This window comes from Vidua macroura, chromosome 5 (genome assembly GCF_024509145.1).
Source record: "Vidua macroura isolate BioBank_ID:100142 chromosome 5, ASM2450914v1, whole genome shotgun sequence".
NCBI lineage: Eukaryota > Metazoa > Chordata > Aves > Passeriformes > Viduidae > Vidua > Vidua macroura.
In genome coordinates, this window is record NC_071575.1 from 22,087,749 (window position 1) to 22,108,583 (window position 20,835).

At 36.6% G+C, this 20,835-nt stretch overlaps 1 protein-coding gene across 2 annotated transcripts in view; it reads left to right on the plus strand.

The window, feature by feature from the left end:
• Positions 1–20,835, plus strand: part of LARGE1 (LARGE xylosyl- and glucuronyltransferase 1) — a 269,021-nt gene that overhangs the window by 85,106 nt on the left and 163,080 nt on the right. The window contains exon 3 of one of the 2 annotated variants that reach the window (XM_053977660.1): positions 6,023–6,121. The exons of the other annotated variant lie outside the window; for it this stretch is intronic. Coding sequence (XP_053833635.1) covers positions 6,023–6,121 — 99 coding nt within the window. The remainder of the gene's footprint in view (positions 1–6,022; positions 6,122–20,835) is intronic. 2 annotated transcript variants of the gene reach the window in all.

Here is a 20,835-nt window from a genome sequence, read left to right on the forward strand (position 1 = left end):
AAAACTGCCTGAACTTCTGATGCTTGCATTAAGTTGCTCATAGAAAGAGGCAAACAAATAAGTAATTACTAAAATGTCTATCAGACACTTGCAACTGATGAACAAACATCAGAAAATAATTCCCTCACAGACAATGTAATCAAAAAGACACAAAACATACAATTGCTTTTTTTACTCTTTCCTTCAGTTGGCCTGAATTTTATCTGTTACATGTCTCAACAGGATTAAATATGAAAACTTAATCCAGTGTCCATTTAAAATAGAAGATTCCACCTTTGTATTGATCCTGTCTTTTTAATAAAGTTCTGAGAGAAGAAGTCTTGAAAGGGTGCCTCTGCACATAAGTAAGGATGCTACTGTGATGAGTGCCTGAACAGGTTTACAGGAGGTGTGTTTAGTGAATATTGCCTCTCTTTAGTTAGAAAGCCACCCCTTCCTTTCCATTCTGGAGTAAATAGTGCTGGCTTACTCATCTCTTGTTAAGTTTACTCCAGGTGATAGAGAATTGACACTTAAGCACCTCTGTCTCTACTGCGGTCACTATACCGTCTTAAACATGCTTGGGGATCCTACCAGAGTAACATCAATTATGATAGCAAAGACCTCAGGCTTATGAGAAGTGTTGCTGCTCCTGGAAAACTTGTCCTTGTATGAAACACTAGTGATTTGGCTATACAGAATGCTGATAAAGGACCAGAAGGTCCATGCTGTGAAAGCTGAGTCTTGTTCTCTGCTCATCATCTTTAACTTACAAGTCAGTGATCCCACATTTATTTTTTACACACTTGTGAAGCCTTATATGTCCATCATCTAAGAAAATAAAATTAACTGAATATTGAAAGAGTTTGACTCCACATTTTATAAATAAACAGCCTTCTTGTGAGCAGTGACAGGAAATCTGAAGTAGTTTCTTGACAAAAGCAAGAATGACCTTATACCAGGAATGTCAGCCGAAATACACCATGGTCATGAGAAGCTTTTAGAGGTCAAATGGTGGCGTTAGTGAGGAACATAGATTTTTTTTTTTTTTTTTTTTCTTCTCAATCACTTTTTCGATTAAACTTAGAATTTTGCAATACAATTTTATCTTTAGCTAATAATGCCCATTCCCACTGGAATGCTGAAGTTGAATGTTGAAGTCGGTGCTGTTTTTTCTTTAGCTTGCCAGGAGTGCACATCCTTAAACCAGTAATAACCCTGTCGTCTCAGGAGAAGCCTTGAATCTTGCAATGGCCACTTCTTCCATCAGTGTGCTGTGCCAAGTCTGCATTCCTTTTGGAATTCCAGTACAGAGGACGCATGTTTTCTTTTGATGCTCATATTTTTAAGTACATGCTTTCAGAAAAGCAAAGTGAGCTGTGGGCTTACCTTCTTTGTTCTCTGTATAATCTCACGATTGGATGGAATGTTTCTTTGCTTCTAAACACCAGTTTTCTCTTGGCTTTCTTTTTCTTGACAGCTCTTAATTTGTCATTACTGGCAGAAATATAAAGGTCAGAATGAAAAGGAATTCTTTGACAGGTGTGAGGGGCCAGCTTTTTTGGAACAGCAACTAAATGAATATAATCTGTGGGATTTCTCAAGGGTTTTGTTTCATCTTGGTCTTTCTCCTTCCATGAACAAACTTTTGGGAAAAATGCCATCTATAAAAGTTGTGTTATACAAAAGTGAGCAAATTTCTCCCAGGAAGAAGGGACATCTGGATGCCCAAATTCTGTTAGGGCTGTGTAGAAGACTTAACAGTAGGACTGCTATTTCCTGATTATTCCTCCTCTGTTTTAAAAGATAGGTACTTACTAACTTCATCGTCAAAACATATTTTTTAGTATAAAAACAAAAAAGCAAGGTGAGCTTAAATGTCTTGTTAAAAATAAACAGAAAAACAAACCCAAAGAAGCAACACTTGGCTTTCTGAAACAAAATGTGCAATTCTAAGTATACCAGAACTCCTTTGTGTGCTGAAACTAATGTAGCCTGACTTGCTGTGATTGATACCATACAGCTGATTGATGTTGAAGTTGCTTTTCCTACAATTTATATAATCTAGCTCCCATATGGATCTCCTAGTATCTAAATAAATCCTGAGCTCCTGCTGCAGTTTATTTCTCAATGGTAAAATGTTTGGCCTCTCTCTCTCTCTGTCTCTCTCTCTGTGTTCCTGGCAATTGTAGAAGCTTTGTTACCTCTGACTTCTTTCCCTCTAACAAAACAATTTGAAATTAATCAATAAGTTTTGGGGGCAAGCAGGTCAACATCAACAAATGTATAAGCATAAGATGAAAAAATACCTGAAAAAGAGATGCTTTAAAAGATTGAAATCAAAATTTAGTTTTTGATTCTCAGGACAATTAATTTGGGCTGTTTGATTTTTCTGAATTTTTTGTATTTAAAATTTGCAGGGTGTTTTTCAGAGCAGGAAAAAGTTTAAAATCAAAATCTGTCTTTGTAGACAGCAAATTGCATCTGAAATGCCTTCCAGTACTTTTGAAACTTCTATTTTGAATATTTATTTAAACATGTATAATACTAGGAGGAGGAGGAGTCAGGTTAAAAAAAATCAAATAATTACTTCACACATTGTGTATAGTCATTTTTATGTTCTGCAGATTGTGCTCTGGAATGGTTGAGGAAAAGCAACTGAGTGGGAAGGTTGATGCCCTGTTTTTGGGTCAATGTGATTTAGGTATGCTTAGCTTAACAGTACCAGTATCTTCAACACATCTCTTTTATTTAAACCCTCTGTACCCTTTTCAAACATTTTTTAGACATGACAGCCATTGAATTGTTCAGCTGAGTAATTATTTCCTTCCCCTGAAGTTTTACCTCTCTTGTGTTGCTTTGCAGTTCTTGTTTCTAGACTTGAAAGAGACTTTTTTTTAATATATCTAGATATCCTTGGACTGTTGGGTGACATGCACAACTAACTTCAAAAACAGTCTGACAGCAGTCATCCTGGTTCACTCAGCTTTGTAGATACCAACAGAAAGAGGAAAAGTTGGTGATCTGGAGACTGATATGTTTTTAGCCTGAGATTCTCTTCCAGTTTAACCACGTTCAAGCTATTTGAGCCATACTGTGACAATAATTCTTTCTAACCTGTGGTGTGACTGCCCTTCTCTACAATTCTGTGAAATGGTCAAAGTCCAGGATGTAAAAATCAAGATTTTAAACTTTTTTTTTCTTTTTTTTTTTTTTTTTTTTTTAGTTTTATAATTCTGTTGTGGCAAGCACATTTTTCTCTCTCTCAGGATTTTTTATTGAGGTGCACAGAGAGAAATGAAAGAGAAAACAATTTCTATTTCTGCTCCTTGTTTTTCTCTTGTGGAATGTGTTTGGAGAATTGTTTACCCAGAGTGAGCGCTTGGTTGGATCATGGTGGATTGTTTGGGCCTGATGGCCAATCGGATCCACCTGTGTCTGGACTCTGGAGAACAGGGTCACGAGTTGTGAGTTAGTGAGATATGATAGTTAGAGAAAGTAGCATGTAGTATTTAGTATCCTCTTTTATATAGCATATTAATGTATTATAACATAATTATAATAAAGAAATCATTCAGCCTTCTGAAATGGAGTTAGACATCATCATTCTTCCCACTGGGTTCACCGACATCTACAACATTCTGTTTGTCTTTAAAATTGCTAAATGTCAGCATTTGCAGAGATGAGGAATTAGGGGGGTAGAGCTGAAAGTAGTGAAGTTAAAATTACAAAAGAAAATCATAGAATCATCACATTTTCCTAAATTAAATTCATGATACAAAGGAGACTGTGCTTCTGTTTGGTATATTTACTTTAAAAAAAATTATAGGCCCAGTTAAAATGTTTTACTGTATAAATGAAGTGTTTCACATTGAGATGCTTTTTCCAATGAACTTGTAATAATGTCTGTATCTATTTATAGGAAAGAGGTGTGTGGTTTACTCTTTACATAGTGCTTCCTAAACTTCTGCAATGCCCAGTGAAATCACCACCACCAATAAAAGCTTTTAAACACCTGGAGTAGCTTACAAGCTTGGAATTAGTAGCACACCACGGTCCTGAATGGGAAACCAAAAATGTCTATCTACAAAACAAACTGAGTATGATTCTAGCACAGTCAGCCATGCTTGTGTTGGCTGTTGTTGAGCAAGCACAGGCAATGTAAGGGTAGAGATGCACCACCATGAGAAGCAGAGGAAGCCTTGGCAGCTTGTGGACTCTTATGTAGCCACTGAAGCCTGGGCCCCTGCATCTTCCAAGTGATTATTGTTCTTCCTAAGCTGATTAAACCCAGTGCAGTTATGGCTATTGGTGCTACAATAGGATCTTCATTTGGCTCTCTAGACACAGGATTGGGGTTGTCATGGTGTAGTTTAAAATCGGAGAGTGTTGCATACCATTTGTATAATATAGAGAAGATTATATCTGGACCTGAAATAAAGCCATAGCTAATAAGATGATATTATTCTTATATGTTGAAAACCACTTGAAGAAATCGCAGGAATAAAAAGTGTAAAAGTTATGTTTCTTATGTGATTAAATAGAGTGGAAAAAAAATACTCCAAAGTAGTTGTGTTTCTCCCCAATATTCTCTTTCCCTACAATTTTTACTACTTTATAATTCACCTTTCCTTATTTACATGCCAGTACATCTCTCCTGGAGTATCTGCAACAGTCTTTGTTTAACGTGTTTCAAAATGGACCTGACAAATTTGTAGATTCTTCTCAAAATTACATAGAACAGTTACTGATGTTTTATGGACTTGTGAAGATTTGTAGGTTTTTACCATCATAGTGACTGCTAACAATCAATGTCTCTTACATCTTGCATAGCACAGGCTGTATTATGCTATAGAATTGATAGAATAATGCTGGCTGGTAATTCCTGCATCTGACCCATGCATTCTGGATACACCAAAGCTGTTCTTCTAGCCAGATTTCTGAACTTGGTTTTAAAACTGATGGAGGATTCTAGCACATCTCTGCATAAATTATTCTACCTTGTTAAAAAATACATGCTTTAATCTCTGTCCAGATATTTCTGGCTTCAAGGTAAGATGTGAAAGACAAGAAGTAGACAATAGGAAAAAAAATCAGAAAAGGATGTAAAGTAATGTAAAGTAAATAATAATGATTATGAGGTGTCACAGTACATAAAGTGCACTGCAAGAAATACCACCTTGATGACTGTAGATGAGAGTGCTACAGTGCTACAGCTCTCACAAGTTACTGCTGTTTAGAAAAAGAGATAAATTCATAGGATAATTGCTTATCTTCCCATAGCTAGTAGAAGCTAGTTATCAGGATGATCAGTTGCCATCCCAGTCCAGAAAAACTAATTTCCCAAGCAAAATAGTTGTTTTGGGCTCTGGGTTAGTGTACCTTTTCATCTGTGAAAAATAACACTTCAGAAAGGATCAAATCACAGTTTCAGTTGCAGCTTAAGCATAGTTATTAAATTTAAGAGGAAAGATGTAGTTGAGCAGTAATTTGAAAACCAATTATCAAGGCATAGAAAGTTAAAATCTATCAGTATTGTATTCTCAATTTTCCAGATAAAATATAAAATCACTGTAGTGTTTAAAGTTTACGTTTAGAGCATTAAAACATGGAAGATTTCTCATCCATTTCTTTCCCAATGTTAAGGCATTCAGCATTCTAGAATTGTATTGAAATCATATCACCACTTCAATATTTCATCATCAGTATATTTCCTGCCTGTCACTGGATTTCATTTAACCCAACTCTGTGATTTTGCTTGTTAACTTTAGCAGGAATAATGTTTTTGGATGAATGAATGCTATAAAAATCTGCTTTTTATTCTCTACTAATCAAACTGTTATAATGTGTATCTCAAGGGATCCACACTGACTTTAATAAAGGATTCTTTTGGTCTGAAATGTAATACACACAGAATGTTTTCTAGCAATATTAACTCTAATGGATTTAGCTATTTTACCTCTTGCTTCAGTGCATTACAAACCCAAGGGTTTAAGGTAAAAATCTCAACAGAGAGGTTACATTTTATATAATATTCTTATAGGAACCAAGTTTACAAATCCATCTGCGCAGCTACACGTAATTACTGGTTTCCAGGGAGCTCCAGCTAACTTTCTTCAAAGCTTTGCCAATATACACAGAGGTAAGTAAGTTTGAAAATAACAATTATCTAACTTATTTGAGTTGGGTGAAGGTATTAGTTGCTTGTTCATGTACACTTGAGTGGAGATGTGATGAATTAAGTGGTCTTTCCTGTAGAATGCAAATGCAGTTATTTAACCAAACGATTGAAACCTACTATTTATCTCCTTTAAATTGCATGACTTTGTTTGCCCATGAGCTGCCTTATAGTAACCTGACTTCAGAGTCTCTGATGGTGACTCTCAGCCTCATACTGAGTTTCTTGCTTTAAAGAGACTTAAGAGCAAAATGTCCCCCTGTAGTTATTTGTGGCCTTTTTTTCCTTTCCCCAATTTTAAACATTTGTATATACTCCCTTTCAGCTGCCATACATGTACCTCAGTGATGTGATATTAATAGAAAAGATTAAGCGGTTTCATCTCATCAGAGAAGAGATATTAATCATCATCAGACCCAATGAGAAGTTTAATTTTCTACTCTTTTTTTTCCACTAAGCTCTGGTGGCTGTCACTTGCGCTGATGTCTGTGGGACATTTAATAACCTGCTTCTGAAGATGCATTTCAGTGGTTTCTCTCCTTTTATTTCCTCTGTCAATCTCAGTGAATTTCATCATTTTAAGCTTTAATTGAAGACCACTGTGAGGAGATGGAGAGGAGAAAGTTATTTCTTGAACAAAGCTATTTAAGGGACTCATTTATTGTAGGTTTTTATTGTATTCAGGTGGAAGATGGGTTAAATCAAGATACTGAAAACTGTGGGAGTTGTTGTTTTGGTATGTGACTATCTGTTCCCCTTGAAAAATTCTATATCCTCCTTGTCCTCATCTCCTGTCTATATGCATTTATTTATTTGTGCCTGAAAAGTGTGGTTAGATTTGTGGTGCAGTATGGATGATGTGGAGCACACTGAATCAGGGAATGACAATAAAGAGTCCGCATTGAAAACTGCATAAAACAGCTTCCAAAATGACATCTGTACTAATAAACGCACTCATGTGAGGTATTGGACTAGTTGACATAGCAGTAGCAGTTCAAAATGGCACATCTCTTAGACTGGCACAAACTTTCCTTACAGAGAAGGCCTAAACTTAATAAAATTCTTCTCCGAGATGATGCTACTCCTGTCACCTGTTAACTACAAACAAACAGCGAAGTATTGATAGGTGTGAATGTGCAATCAACAGATCCTCCCTATTTCAGGGGTTTTATCAGCTTCTAAGTGGTTTTAAAAGCAGAGGGTCTCCATTAGGAGTGGCAGGAGATTACATTTTTCTAAGTCAGAGAAGGACAGACTAAGACAAAGCAACACACGGAGCTCAAAAGAAAAATGGTTAGTCTTTTCTATGGTCTTCAGATAGACCTCGTGTATTACTGGATTTGTTGGTTGAGTGGTGAGGTTGCAGATGAAAGCACTCAAGTAGCATTTTAACCAGGTCGCAATTGTGGATGCTGCCATCCTTGCATTACTGGCTCTGGCTGCCTGGTTTTGAGTCAGCATTTCTCCTGTTTGAAAAACAGGTCCCTTCAAACTTGGAAGTGGCTCAGGTTGAGCACCTGAGATCTTTAGTCCAGAATCTCTTATTGCCATTTAAAATCTCTTAGAAAATGTGGCTTCCCAGCCTGGTACTTTTCTCTACTGGAGGGGTTGATTTATTCTATCTTGCCAGGAAGACTCTTGTGTAGCTGCACTATTTTAGCTTCCTAAAAGGCCTCTATCTACATTGGTCACTTGGGATGAACCTTGGACTTTCAGCAGGCCTCTTAAATTTTCAAGTCCCAGAAACTTGCTGAGCAGTATTAGAAATGGTCTTTTAAAAAGAAGGTTTTTTTGCTATTAATAGTCACTTTTTCATCTTTGAGACTAAAGCCACAATAGGCCAATAAGTCTAGATATTAGCTTAGAAAAAAATAATATTGCACATTGCAATTGGTATCGCTAAAGAAAGGACAGAATCCTTTCCACCAACAAATCTACAACAAATCGTTCTGTTTTTCTTCAGTTGGCCTGATAATTCAATTTGCAGGTTGATTCAAGGGAGCCAGGTCTATAATAGTATTGTCACCCTGAAGCAAAGCATAATGGTAATTTTATGGGGAAAAAAATGTTTGTGCCTTACTGCAATCTATGAACATATCTGTGCGGATGAGCAGATGTGCAGATGAGGATGAGACTTGTAATTTCATTAAGGGCAAGATACTGCCCTTGCAAACAAACTCTTTGGAAAAACATTTGCATATTGAAATAGATTTCTATATTTAATAGCTAATAGTTGTTTACCTTACATATCCATCAGTACATTACAATGAGCAGATAGACCTTATATTATTTGAATCTTGTTTGGAAATACTCCTCTGAGATCCTGGCACATTGTTTGACTGAATGTAAGAATGCAATAATCTGAGCCATTATGGACAGGGGTTGTTTTTCTGCTAATTACTGCTTGATTGCACTAAAGTAAGGTACTTGATCTAGGAGCTGTGGTGAAATAGACTCTGGTTAGAGGCAGACAAGTAATGGACGACTTCCACTGGTGGAAAAATTATCCATGGTAATTTCGTGTGGTGCTTGTCATAAGGATTGTGTTTGCAGCAAGTGAGAGTAGGAATCACAAACAGAATTGTTGAGAGTTGGAACCTGGTTTTAGTGGATCTCACAGAAAAGAAGTTCTAATGGTGTGGTGAAAACTGAGGAGGTGAGAGCTTAATTAAGAGGAGTCAGGAAGACATGGAGTCCTGTTATGAAAGCACCATTTGCAATCTCAGTAAAAGCGGCAGCCTCGCTGGGCTGCACACTAATCTTGTATTTGAGCATCATGTATGTGTGAAAAGATTCAGAACTGTGAAAATGTGCACATTCCAAATTATTAATTAGGTTTGCATCTTTTGAAATTACAGGGAATTTTTCTATGTGAATCCTATTCAGAACATAAAAGATACCAGTCAAACTTGGAAATTGATGATTAATATTTGGTAGTCATCAAGTGTTTATGGATTTAAGTGAATCGGTGTTTTAAAACTGTAGGAAATCATTAATAATTGTTAAGAGAGAATTTGCTGTTACAAGGAATATGGATAACCTGCTTATTTGGCCCTCTCAAGAGCAAATACAACATTAGATGAGCAATATATTAAAGAGAAAGAGAAAAGCGATCCTGTAAGTGAGGCATTTTTGGTGGTGGCTGATGGTGGAAGGACTATTTAAGGCTAATTTAAGTCTCTCTAGACCTCCTAGTACTTTCTATTTTTAGTCTAACTCCAGAGGAGAGGCTATACATCATCAACCCTCTAGTAAGACTACTGATGGTTATGTGGTTAAAAATAATATGAATACTAGAATAACAAAAAGGCAACAACTGCAGCTTGATAAGGAGTTCATATTCTGCCTGTGTACTCTAATGAACAGTTCCAGTGTACCCCAAAAAAAACCTGAAGAAGTAACTATAACACTAAAGTTCAGGTTAATTATTTTCTATTCATATAAAAGGAAAAGTACATTTCTGGATGCTGAAACAGAAGAAAAGGAGAAAAGAGACAGAACTGAGAGAGTCAATATTATTTCAGGATGGCCTGTTGAACGAGATAGTGGCTTTGATATTCCAGACTATGGGAAAAAAACACCTTCCTATTCAATGCTATAGATGATCTGTGTGTAAGGAAAACAGCAGAATGTTGTTACCAAATGGATGGCAATGCCAGCTATGGGTACAGGAGAAAAAAAGTGAGAAGATCTTTGCTTCTTCAGATAGCAAAAGGGTAAAACAGATCAGAACTTCACATAAGCAGTAATGCAAGATGTTTGAATTATTATTTCTGAGGATGTTTCTTGAGAAAGACCTGTCTCTTAGTACAGTTCTAAAGCATATGGTAGAAGGTCAGTCCTCTTCTCTAGCTGTTTAAAGAGAGAAAGGTTGATAAATAGTGAAATTCTCAGGAAGACAAGGACTGCACATTTGTATTCACTGCTGCAAGCTGACTAGATTCTTCATTGCATACAGAAGTGGATTTGATCAGAACATAACAAGTTGCAGCCTGAAATTGTAGCAATGGGAGATTTAGGTAGAGTTTGACGAGAAGTAGCTCTAAACAGAAGAGAGTTCAAAGTGTCCTGATAGATTGTGAACAGGAGTTGTGGAATCTCCACCACAGATTTTTTTAAAACAGATACAGTGGCAATTTAAAATCAGTGTTGGGAAGTGTAATGTAAGGCACCTTGGAAAAGAGTAGTCTTAATAAACTATAGTGGATTCTTAGGTGACCATCACTGCTTTGGAACTGAATCTTGGACTTTGAATAAATATTTCTAACAAAGTTGAATTTGATACTGGGGAATGGTTGGTAACATATATATGTCAATAGCCACAGGCAAAACTTGATAGGCCTGGCTAGTTATTATGATGGGAGACTTAATTGATTTTTTCCTTTCCTCTACCAGATTGAGAGCTTTCTAAATAGACAAGACAGGGCAGAGCTTTTCACATGAGCAGATACTGTTAATACCAAGACAAATGTATTTTATCAGATCAATATTGCATTTAGGAATGCAAATAAGAAGAAAATATGTGTTGGTTAGATCAGTGTATTTCTGACACATTCTCTCTGTGGTGTTAATGAAATGCAAAAAACTCTCACTAGTTTTAATGCAAAACTCAAGCTGTTTAAGAAAGGGCTTATATGATATTTCAGCCTGGGACAACTGGGCCTGAGCTCAATAACTGGAAAGGTCCCTTCTAATCCTGTGTGGTATCTTTGCAAATATATTCCTTATTTGCTTCATGGAGCTCTCTTGGGTTCCACTGAACAGGAAATAAATAATCTCCTTTGCTAGAGAAGGTGTATTATTTGGAGATTATGTTTTGGCTTCTTCGTGATTTTAAAACACCATTTTTAAGGATTAAAGCAGCAGCAGAGCTGATTATTTAGTGGTTATTACTTGATGAGGTAATGACACTTGGCTTATTTCCTAAGTACTTTTTGATCTACTGATGAAAAATGCTCTATAGACTAGGTAATATTATTGTTAACAATTGTGGAGTGTTGGGAACTAATTAGTCTCACCAGCCTTTTTAGGCAAAGGTAAAGAAGTGTTGATGGAGAAAAAGGAATGCAGTTAAGCTTTAGGAATACTTCTTTTGAGTGACAGTCTCACTGTGTAACATGAACTACTCAAAGCTCTTAGATGCACTTGTGTGAGAAAATGGATTTCTTTCAGAGTGGATGGTTGAGGGTTTATTTGGAGAATGTGAGTGTGTGATTAGGTTTTGGTAGCATGGGGAGCTACAGGGGTGAGTGACTTCCCTGAGAAGCTCCCCTTATGTCCAACACAGGCAGTGCCAGCCGGCTCCAGGATGAACCTGCCCCTGGCCAAGGCTGAGCCCATCAGCCACAGTGGTAGCACCTCTGGGATAACAGAATTAAAAATTAAGAAGGAGAAAAAACCCCAAACCACAATAGAAAGAGCAGCTGGAGAGAGGACAGAGAATATGTAAGAGGAGGACAGATAGGGAGCAGAATGAAACCCCCCTAACCCTAGAGGAAATCATTAGCAAACTGCTATGCTACATATTATTTATAATATATTCTGTATGTAGTTTTTGAGAAAGCTTGATGTTGATGAAACCTGGTTCATGAAATCCAAATTTGAGACTAGATAAGCACTAATGAGTTATTTGTTCACCATGTAGACCTTCAGTAACCTTCAAGATGTAATTGAATTCATGGAAATCTTTTAGTACAGTTTTTTGTGAGTATGACAAATTACATCTATTTTATAAAATAAATATGACTGTCAAAAGGTTAAATGAAATAACTTTTTTCAGAGTTTGAGTGCCCACGGGGAAGTCATCCAGCCTCTTGGCTTTAATACTCTTACAATCTAATGAACTTGAGAGTGTCTTCAAAAAACCATAACAAGCAGTTTCTCTGCCATTAACCCTGTGAAATGAAATAGCTTCCTCTTTTTTTCTACTTGACATCTTACATAGATGGAAATTTTCTTGAAACTCTGGGAGGTAGTACCAGTTTAAAAAAGGCATCCTGTAGTCTATGTGTTAAAGAGAGAAAGAAAGAGGTGATGCATCAGGACTGTTACCAGAAAAAGCAGAGTAAATTAACTGCCATAACTGTTATCCAGATAAGTACTGGAATACCTGTGTTTCTTTCAAGTTTCTTTTGAAACTTGAATTCTTTTGAATGGGGAAATACTTCCTGGTTTCATACTTGTGTGTAACTACAGCTGTGTTGTTGTGGTGGGTTAATCTTCACTGACTGCCAGGTGCCCACTGAAGTCACTCTCACTCTCTCCTCAGCTGAACACGGGAAAGAAAACAAAACCAAAACCTTGTCATGCAAACCTAATGCAGTGGTAGACCTCTTATTTAGTCATGCCTTAGAGGTAGTTGTGCCTAATGTCTGTAGTCCCTAATTTCTCTGCTCCTAATTCCTTGCTGAAGGCTTTATTGTGACTCTGTACATATGTTTGGCTTCACAGTAGACTGTGACAAGAACAGTACATCAGAAGAGAGAATTAAGTGCTCAGTTGCTCTTTTGAAGTTACTAGTTGCCCTTTCTTCCACTCTGCTGTTTTCCAAAAACACACTGAATGGTCATTCTGACTACTTCAGTTTACTGGACACAATTGAAAGCAATTTCCCAGTGCCTTGTTTATTGATAATTCTTAGTGATCACAGTGGCTTTTGTTTCTTTCTTACATGGTTGACTGGAATGTTTTCATGTAACACTCTCTTTTCTGATCAATGATGAGCGTAAAAACAGCAACAAAAAAGAAATTAATTGGAACTGTTTTCAGTTTTCCTACTTGGACCATTTCTTACTGCATCACAGCCTGTCACTGCTGTGCTCTGTTGCTCACTTGCATGCTCACCTGCACCCCTGTTTTCTCTTTCACATTTGTGCTTGCTCACTTATCACTTTGAGCCTCGCTCACTCACAATCCTGTAATTGTTCTCTGCTTGCACTTGTGCTGGTTCACACATCCTTCACACTCTTTTTCCTCAGTGTTTGCACACCTTGAACCCTTTGAAACCTTTTGTGTAGCACTTCTTTTTTGTGCTTCATTTCACTCTCTCTGTCACACAGGTTCAATTTTCTCTGTTCCATTACTGGATTCCTGGGGACATATCTGCAGTGCTGCCTAGCAGGATTAGGGGTTGCTATACTAGTACATCTCTGATAGTGTTTATATTCCTTGTTCAGCACCAATGATGATATGAGCAGAAAACTTTAACCACTGCTAGTTTCCCTCCACATGTATGTCATTCATTTTTGTTCTCTCTCTTAAAAAAAAAATCATCATTTGTTTTTTTTTTTTTAATTGATTTTCACTAGGAAAAAAAAAAAAGGTAAAAAGGTTTATTTTTTGAGATGTAAAACCAAGCAACAACAATGTGTTCTGTCCAAAGGACCCAAGGAGCCTGGAAATTAAACTAAAAGAAAAGTGTTGCATCTTCCCAGTTAAAACAGATAAGATCCAATATAGTTCAGATTTTCCTTTCTATACAAGGAAGACATTTCAGACTTGAGAATTCATGCAAGTCAGATGGGCATAGTTCAACCTGTCTAATGCTTTCCTATGCTGCATATTGTGGTCTCTAAATACCTGCTTAGCTATGCTTAACATAAAAAAACAAAACCAGGGAAAAACCAAAATAACTCAACCATTGACTGCATTTTATGTTTTTGTGTTGGGACTCTTTCTTGTCATTAATTATCCCCTTTATGAGTAAACTTCTAACCAATGTAGCTTTCTATTATTTTTTTCTTACTACTTAGCTATGTGGGGGTTTTGCATCTGTTTGATTTGCACAAACTTACATGCCTGTATTTAGGGCTTTCACTGAAGAAAATGTGATGAGAAATCATATGGCCAGCCAAGAGAAACTAGAAAACAAGATTTTCAGATAGTTAAAAATTTCTTCACAAGTCTATACCCTGCTTCTCCCTGCTTACTTTTAGTCTTTTTCCTGCTGGAACAGGTTGTCCAGAGAAGTTGTGCATGTCCCATGTTCAGAAGCATTCAAGGTCAGGTTGGATAGGGCTTTGAAAAAGCAACCTGAACCTAGTGATTGATGTCCCAGCCCACTGCAAGGGTATGGGACTAGATTAAAAGGACTAGATTTAAAGGTCTCTTCTATCTCAAATCATTTTCTGATTCTGTGTTGAAATATTAGTGGTGTTGTGGAGGGTGTTTGTCCTTAGTTTTAGCTAGTTGCTATATGGTTATAATGTTATTTCACTGCAACTAAGAGTAAATAAAAGATAATACATGATTTTCCTTTACAGGGAGAAGTTGTCTCTTTTTCAATCATTTATGATAGAAGGGAAAAGGGGTGCTAGGAGGGAGATTTTCAGATGTTTTATAGAAATAAAGCACTTCATTGTGACAGAATATCAAAACTCAATGTATATCTACATTGCATTTACAAGTACCGTTGAAGAGCTGCTGTCACATATGTAGGTAAGGTGGGATATGGATATTTTGGGAGTCTGTGTGCAGCCTGAGGTGATCCGATCCAGCCTCACTGGTGTCAGTGACTGCATTAGTTAATGGAAACATCTCTGGTGTGTCTGCTTTGAAAGCTGCCATAACCCATCACCAAAGTTAGAGATAATGGTCAGCCTGATAGAGGCAAGAAGGGAACCTAAGAGTAGAGGAACTAAAAAAGCACTGGAGGACACCAGAGGCCTTTCCAAGTGATCTGCATGACTGATCCATCCAGTTATGTCTTGTCTCTCAGCCAGCATCTGCTTGCTTCCTGGGAAGGTTTGTTTCTGCCACTGGTAGGCACAGAGGGCAATTTCTCTCCTACGTCCCCTTATCAGAAGTTCACAAAGCCTTGGGGTAAAATAATAATCAGAACTCCAAATTATTAATTAGTTGTTGTTGGAGTAATCACTGTTAGTAATTATGGGATATTATTTTAATATCTCTTTGTAGTCAAAGTAGAACTTTCACTGTCTGAAATGCAACTTCAGAAGATATTTAAAGAACTGTTATGAGTGACATACCTAAAGGCATGTCTGTTTTTCTACAGTGACAAAAGAATATATTTTTGAATGATGAAGGTTTAAATAGAGCATTCAAATTTGAAGTGCATTTTACTTTGGGAGCAGAGTTTGAAAGGGGAAGAAATGTTATTCCCTATCTCTAATGCTTTCCTTGAGTCCTAGGTTGTTTGAATCTACAGTAAATTTGAATTTCCCTGTGTGACAAAAGTCTAGAGCAGAAGTCCATATTACCTGATGAATGAAGAGCAGTTTGGGCTTGCTAAATGGCAAAACTGTACTTGTGTTATGCCACAGCTGCAAATGGGGAAACATTGTGTGCAGGTAGGAAACCTAAATATGCTCTTCCTTGTTCTGGCCAATACAGGGTGAGATTTTGTGGCAGCCAAGCGAGAGCATGAGTAGGACACAGAGGTTATTCTTTACTACCTCATGTCATTGCTGGGAGCAGGGAAAGGGACTCTCCAGGAGAAGGGCTTCCTTCTTGGTTGAGAAAACCCAGAGGGAGCTCTGGTATTGTCAATTATCGGGGAATTTTTCTGTGTGAATCATTTGTTGTACCTTTTGTTATTAATGTTGTTACTGTTTGTTTTCTTATCTCATTGCCTTTTTCAGTAAATTGTTCTTATCACAACCCATGATCTTTGCCTTTTGTGCCTCCAGTTGGAGGTGGGTGGGAGAACTAAATTGGGGAATACCATTCCTAAACCATGACAGCACTGTATATGAAATGGCAGGAGGGAGTGTGCTCCCAGCTCGGTTTGGTTATAGTGGGAATTCTTCTTGCCAGCTGCACACTGGGATGTGAAATGCAGCTGCTTTACTGCAGAGCCTGACGTGGGCTGGCCATCCTTCCCTCTGTACCCTCCCTGATGGTTTTCTTCTGGCTTTTTGAGATGTTGAATCACAATAGACATGTAGCAAGACAGCAGGGGGTGGGGAGAGATGCCTGATATCTCTGTATTTGCAACTAAAGTTTTCACAAGTCACTATCTGTAAAAATGTAGCTTAGTTTGTCTGTACCATCAAATGAGTGTAAAATTTAAGAAAGGGAATGAGTTATCAGCTCCTTGGAGGCAAGGAAGGGAGGACACTAAGATACATTCTGATAGATAAATCAAAGTGAACCTCTCAATTTTCTTGAAATTTATCAAAAAAGAAAATTCAGTGCTTTTTTTTTTTTTAATTCCATTCATTTCTTTAATGAGTATTTGAAAATCTTTAACCTTCACGAGTAATTATTCTCTAAGTCTTATCCATTCTTTCAGTTTTGCAGATATTTTTTTTTTCCTTAAAAAAGAAAAGAATGGATTAATTATAAGAAGATGGATACTTAACTAAGCTTCAGGCTTCTTGGTGAGTCCTAGCCTGTAGCTAATAAATGTTATCTCTGGCAATTTAAACGTTTTTTCTTTTAATTAAGTTTTTTAAAAAGTGGGGATATGTTAAAAAATTGCACAACAAAGTGATATATAACTGTCATGAATGAATTAAACTCACCCATAGCAAAGCTTCATTATGTGCCTATTTCAGTATCAGAAAAATAAAAGAAAGATTGTATCTGTCGTGGTGTGAACAGAAAATCCTTCTCTTTTCTTAGTCTGTAAAATAAGAAAATGTAGTAGTAAAATCACAAAAATAGGCTGAAAAAGAAAAGAAGTGGTATAATTTCTCAAAACTTTAAATATTTTAAACACTCTCAGTTTTTAAATATTTAACAGAATTTAATTTGCCTGATGGTGTCTCTTTGGCTTTAAAAATATCCCTTACAGTCTTGTCAATCCCAAATATCTTAATATCCTGCATTCTGAGTCACAAAAATCATGACATTGATTTTCTAGTTTTGTTTCTGAAGCGACTCTGCATCTGTTCTCCTAAAAATAAGTCCTCATTAGCCACCATTTAGGTTATGAATTATTAGATCAGAATTTATAACTAGATAACAATTTTGAGTTTTTCTTTGGCATTCTAAGGAATGAAAAAAATTTCTTGCTATAGAAAAGAAACTTCAAGTAGCAAGTTCACATGTATGTTCACATTAAGACTGTAAAAGCTAAGCTGTACTTGTAAGGCAGGTACATGGGATTTTCATCCAAGTGAATTCTGGGGTTTTTTTTATTTTATCTGTCTTAAAGTTCTAAGGAAGATTTGTTGAAGAATTATGACATCTCAAGTAGTACTTAGGAGGTGCATTTTATTTTTCTGTTCACTATCTTTACTACTTGCAGTGTGGGAGTGCCGAGTGCTGTTTCTCTCTAACTCCGAGACACAGCAATCCTTAGTTTTCAGAAGAACAGTCCTGGGCACATCAGCTTTTGGGAAATTCTGTGATAATCCATAGCAGTTTACACTGTAATATGTAGCTTCCAATGGTTGCGCTGCCCCCGGGCAGCTCGATAGGATTCATGGAACCTGTGCTTGTGGCAATTTCCTGTGTGCTTACTTAGGAAAAGAGTTGGGAAATGTCTGCTTCCTCTTTGATGGGTTGTCTTCCAGGTAAAATGTGGCAAGAGAGACCCTTGTGGATGAAGAGCAGGGAATATGTTTGTTTAGACCTTGCGTGCAGAGGTGGAATAGGTGGTGTGGGGTCTGATCTTGTCAGCAGCAGCAGCTTCAATGAACTCTTGTCAGTGTGCAGTTCTCAGGACCAGTTCTAAACTTTGATGGAAGTCATAGGTTAATTGAGTTCAAGGCCATTAAGGACATCCCAGTTGTCTGAACTGATCTTTGATGGGAAGCTTTTGTAGTCATTAGTCATTTTCAATTACTAAAATGTGTACCCCACTTCTCATTTGAAATTTGTCTTCAAGCTAGTGGTTCTTGCTAAATAATTTTCTGTAAAATTAAAGAGTTCTTCCATTGCTGCTCTTTTCTTCATGTGGAGGAACTAACATAGTTCAGTCAACTCACTTCTCAGTTTTCTTCTTGTAAGCGGAATGGAACGGATTGATCTCTTTCAATTGTGGGGTATTATCTCTAGTTTTAACTTTTTTGTTGTCTCTCTTCTAAACCCCCTCCCGATTCTCAACACATTTCTAAAAACACATGTGACAGAAGTCATAGTGGTATGAAATAGCATTGTCATCACTACTACATAAAGACGTACTACATATATTTATCACTTCCTGTTCTTTACTCCCCAGTTATACTTCCAAGTACCAAATGAGTTACACTCCTGATTCTTGATATTCTTTTTTTAAATGATCTTCTTACCTATGCTGATTTTAAGTCCCTTCCATAATCAATATTTTCCAAAATACATTATTCTGTTTTATAGATATAGTCTGCATTGTCTGTTCTCAAAAATATTCCTCTGAAGTTGGACATAATGAACTGCATTTTGTCTGAGTAGGTAGGATTGCCCTGTCTTTAGCATAATTTTCACTATTAACTTGGTTTTGTGTGTAAAGTTTTGTTTTTTTTTTTTTTTCTTTTTATTTCCAAAGCATCAGTAAATGTTAAATAGGAGCCACCATATTACTGAGTACTTTGGGATCTCAAGAGGTATTCCTGTTTCAGTAAACTTGGTGCTTGCAGTCTGGTTAAGTAGCCAGGTTTTAGTTCTTTATGCAGAATATCCTGGTATTGTATCTTTTTAACAAGAAAAGATGTTACTAGATCAGACACCTTGCAATGCCTTAATATGTTAATTTTTACATCTGTGTATTATATTTAGTTGCCAACTTTAAATCAGATGAAAAGATAAAATTAGTCTTACCAGATCGATAGTAAAAAAAAAAAAAAAAAAAGGCTGTCTATCTTTAATTATCTTCCTATCAATTAGTTTTCTATCTTCTGACTTCTGGATGAACTTTTTCATTACTTTAAGTGCACTTAGTGCATTTGGCATCAGTGCAACAGGCCCGAGAGTCATGATCATTTTGTTAATCCTTCTACACAGAATAAATACTCAAGTCAATAAAACAGCCTCTCCTTTCTGATAGGTACTATGTAGTGGTTTTGGTTGTTCCTGGCACGAATTCCTTCCTTTATTTTTGAGCACACTGTCTTCCCCTGGTTATTTAGTATGGACCACTGGATAGAAGATATCCTTCTTTACCTTCCTGCTAACAAAAGGCAAGTCTTAAAGTTGTCTACCATGCAACTAATTATATTATGTAAAATCACAGTGCTTGTTGTGTTCAAAATTTACATATTTTCTAAAGTCTCTAAATATGGAAAGAGGGCACATTCAGTTCATTTAGTCTGCCAAACATGCATTGTTTTCCAAGATGTTGGTATGTGCTAAGTAGACATACTTCTCATCTTTTCTTGTCAGCATATTAGTTTCCTTCATTATTTTTAGTCAAGTATCAAAAGCTTTTCTTGAGGGACTACCCTTCTAGCTTGAATCATTTGGCTCCAAGACCCCTTTTGAAATTTTTCTGAAGCACTATTTTAAGCCTGTGTTGGAGCATCATGGTCTGAGTTTACACAAAGGGGAACTGCAGTCCAAAGAACTGAATGTGTGTATCCTTGCACAATAGCTATAGTGACACCTCAGTGTCACTAAAATGGCTCGTCCAACTATGCACCACAATGAGGCTTCACAAGGGAAAAGCAATGAACTTTCCAATCTCCTCCCTGTCTTTCTAATTCTCTATTTGTCTATTTTGTTAGTGCAGATACCATTGAGAGCTTAATGGCTGATTTATTGTTTTCATAACTCTTAAATAAATCACACAAATTTAAAAAGGGAAACTGAAAGATGTTCAACCTACCTTACACAAACTGTTACTTCTTCAGTAATATTGGAGTATATACACCTGACTTCCCTTTAAAAATTAAATGGAATACCTTTATAAGCAATTGCTGCTACTTACTGCAGTGAAGTCACTGTTTCAATACCTCTAAAAGTAGCTCTATCTTAGTTTTCCTTGGGACTTGGATATTTTCCCTGGAATTTAACTTCTAAAGCCTCTTGTTCTTCTTGTTCCCCACAGACAGGACCATCTGGACATTGTTATGTTGTATTTGTGGAGTGCCTAATATTTTTGTTTGTTAGGATTATGGGATTAGTCTGGCTTTTAAATAAAGTGAAACAGACATAATCTCATTAACATTTATATTACTTCTTTTTTACTTTGGTTGCAGCCAATAATATTCAAGTGTAAGTTTTGTGTGATTTTGTAGATTTTGGCAGCAGATTAATGAAGTTTGGCTTTGGCTGGCTTCACAGTGGAAGTGTGGTAGTACTTCATTAGTTCACATACCTTAAAACATTTGGATGCCTGCACTTCCAAATTCCTCTTTGAAATTTCAGAAATATGGTTCTCCAGGCAGGGGCTATCACTGAGCTCTGGGATGCACATTTTTTAGCTCTGATTGTGCTCTCAGTCTTTCACCTAAATCATTGACATTAAGGAAATTTCTAGTGTGCCAGGTAAAAAGATCCAGTTGGAGTCTTCTGCATGGTGTAGGCCACAGGATTTTTTAATAATTTTTTTTTTTTTTTAGAAAAATCTGTTCTTGATTTTCAAATACGCAGAAACAGAAAATTATTGGTGATTTTTGGTGAGTTATGTCAATCCTTAATTACTTTTTTTTGCTCAGAATTTGGACTGTGTTTCTGTCTTTTATTTTTGAAAATTCAATTATCAATCTCTGGTTCCTCTACCATTCTCTTAAAATTGGAGGTCTTGTTGGAGTGAACTTTACTATTTCCCTAAAGGGTATGAGCAAATTGCCTATTAG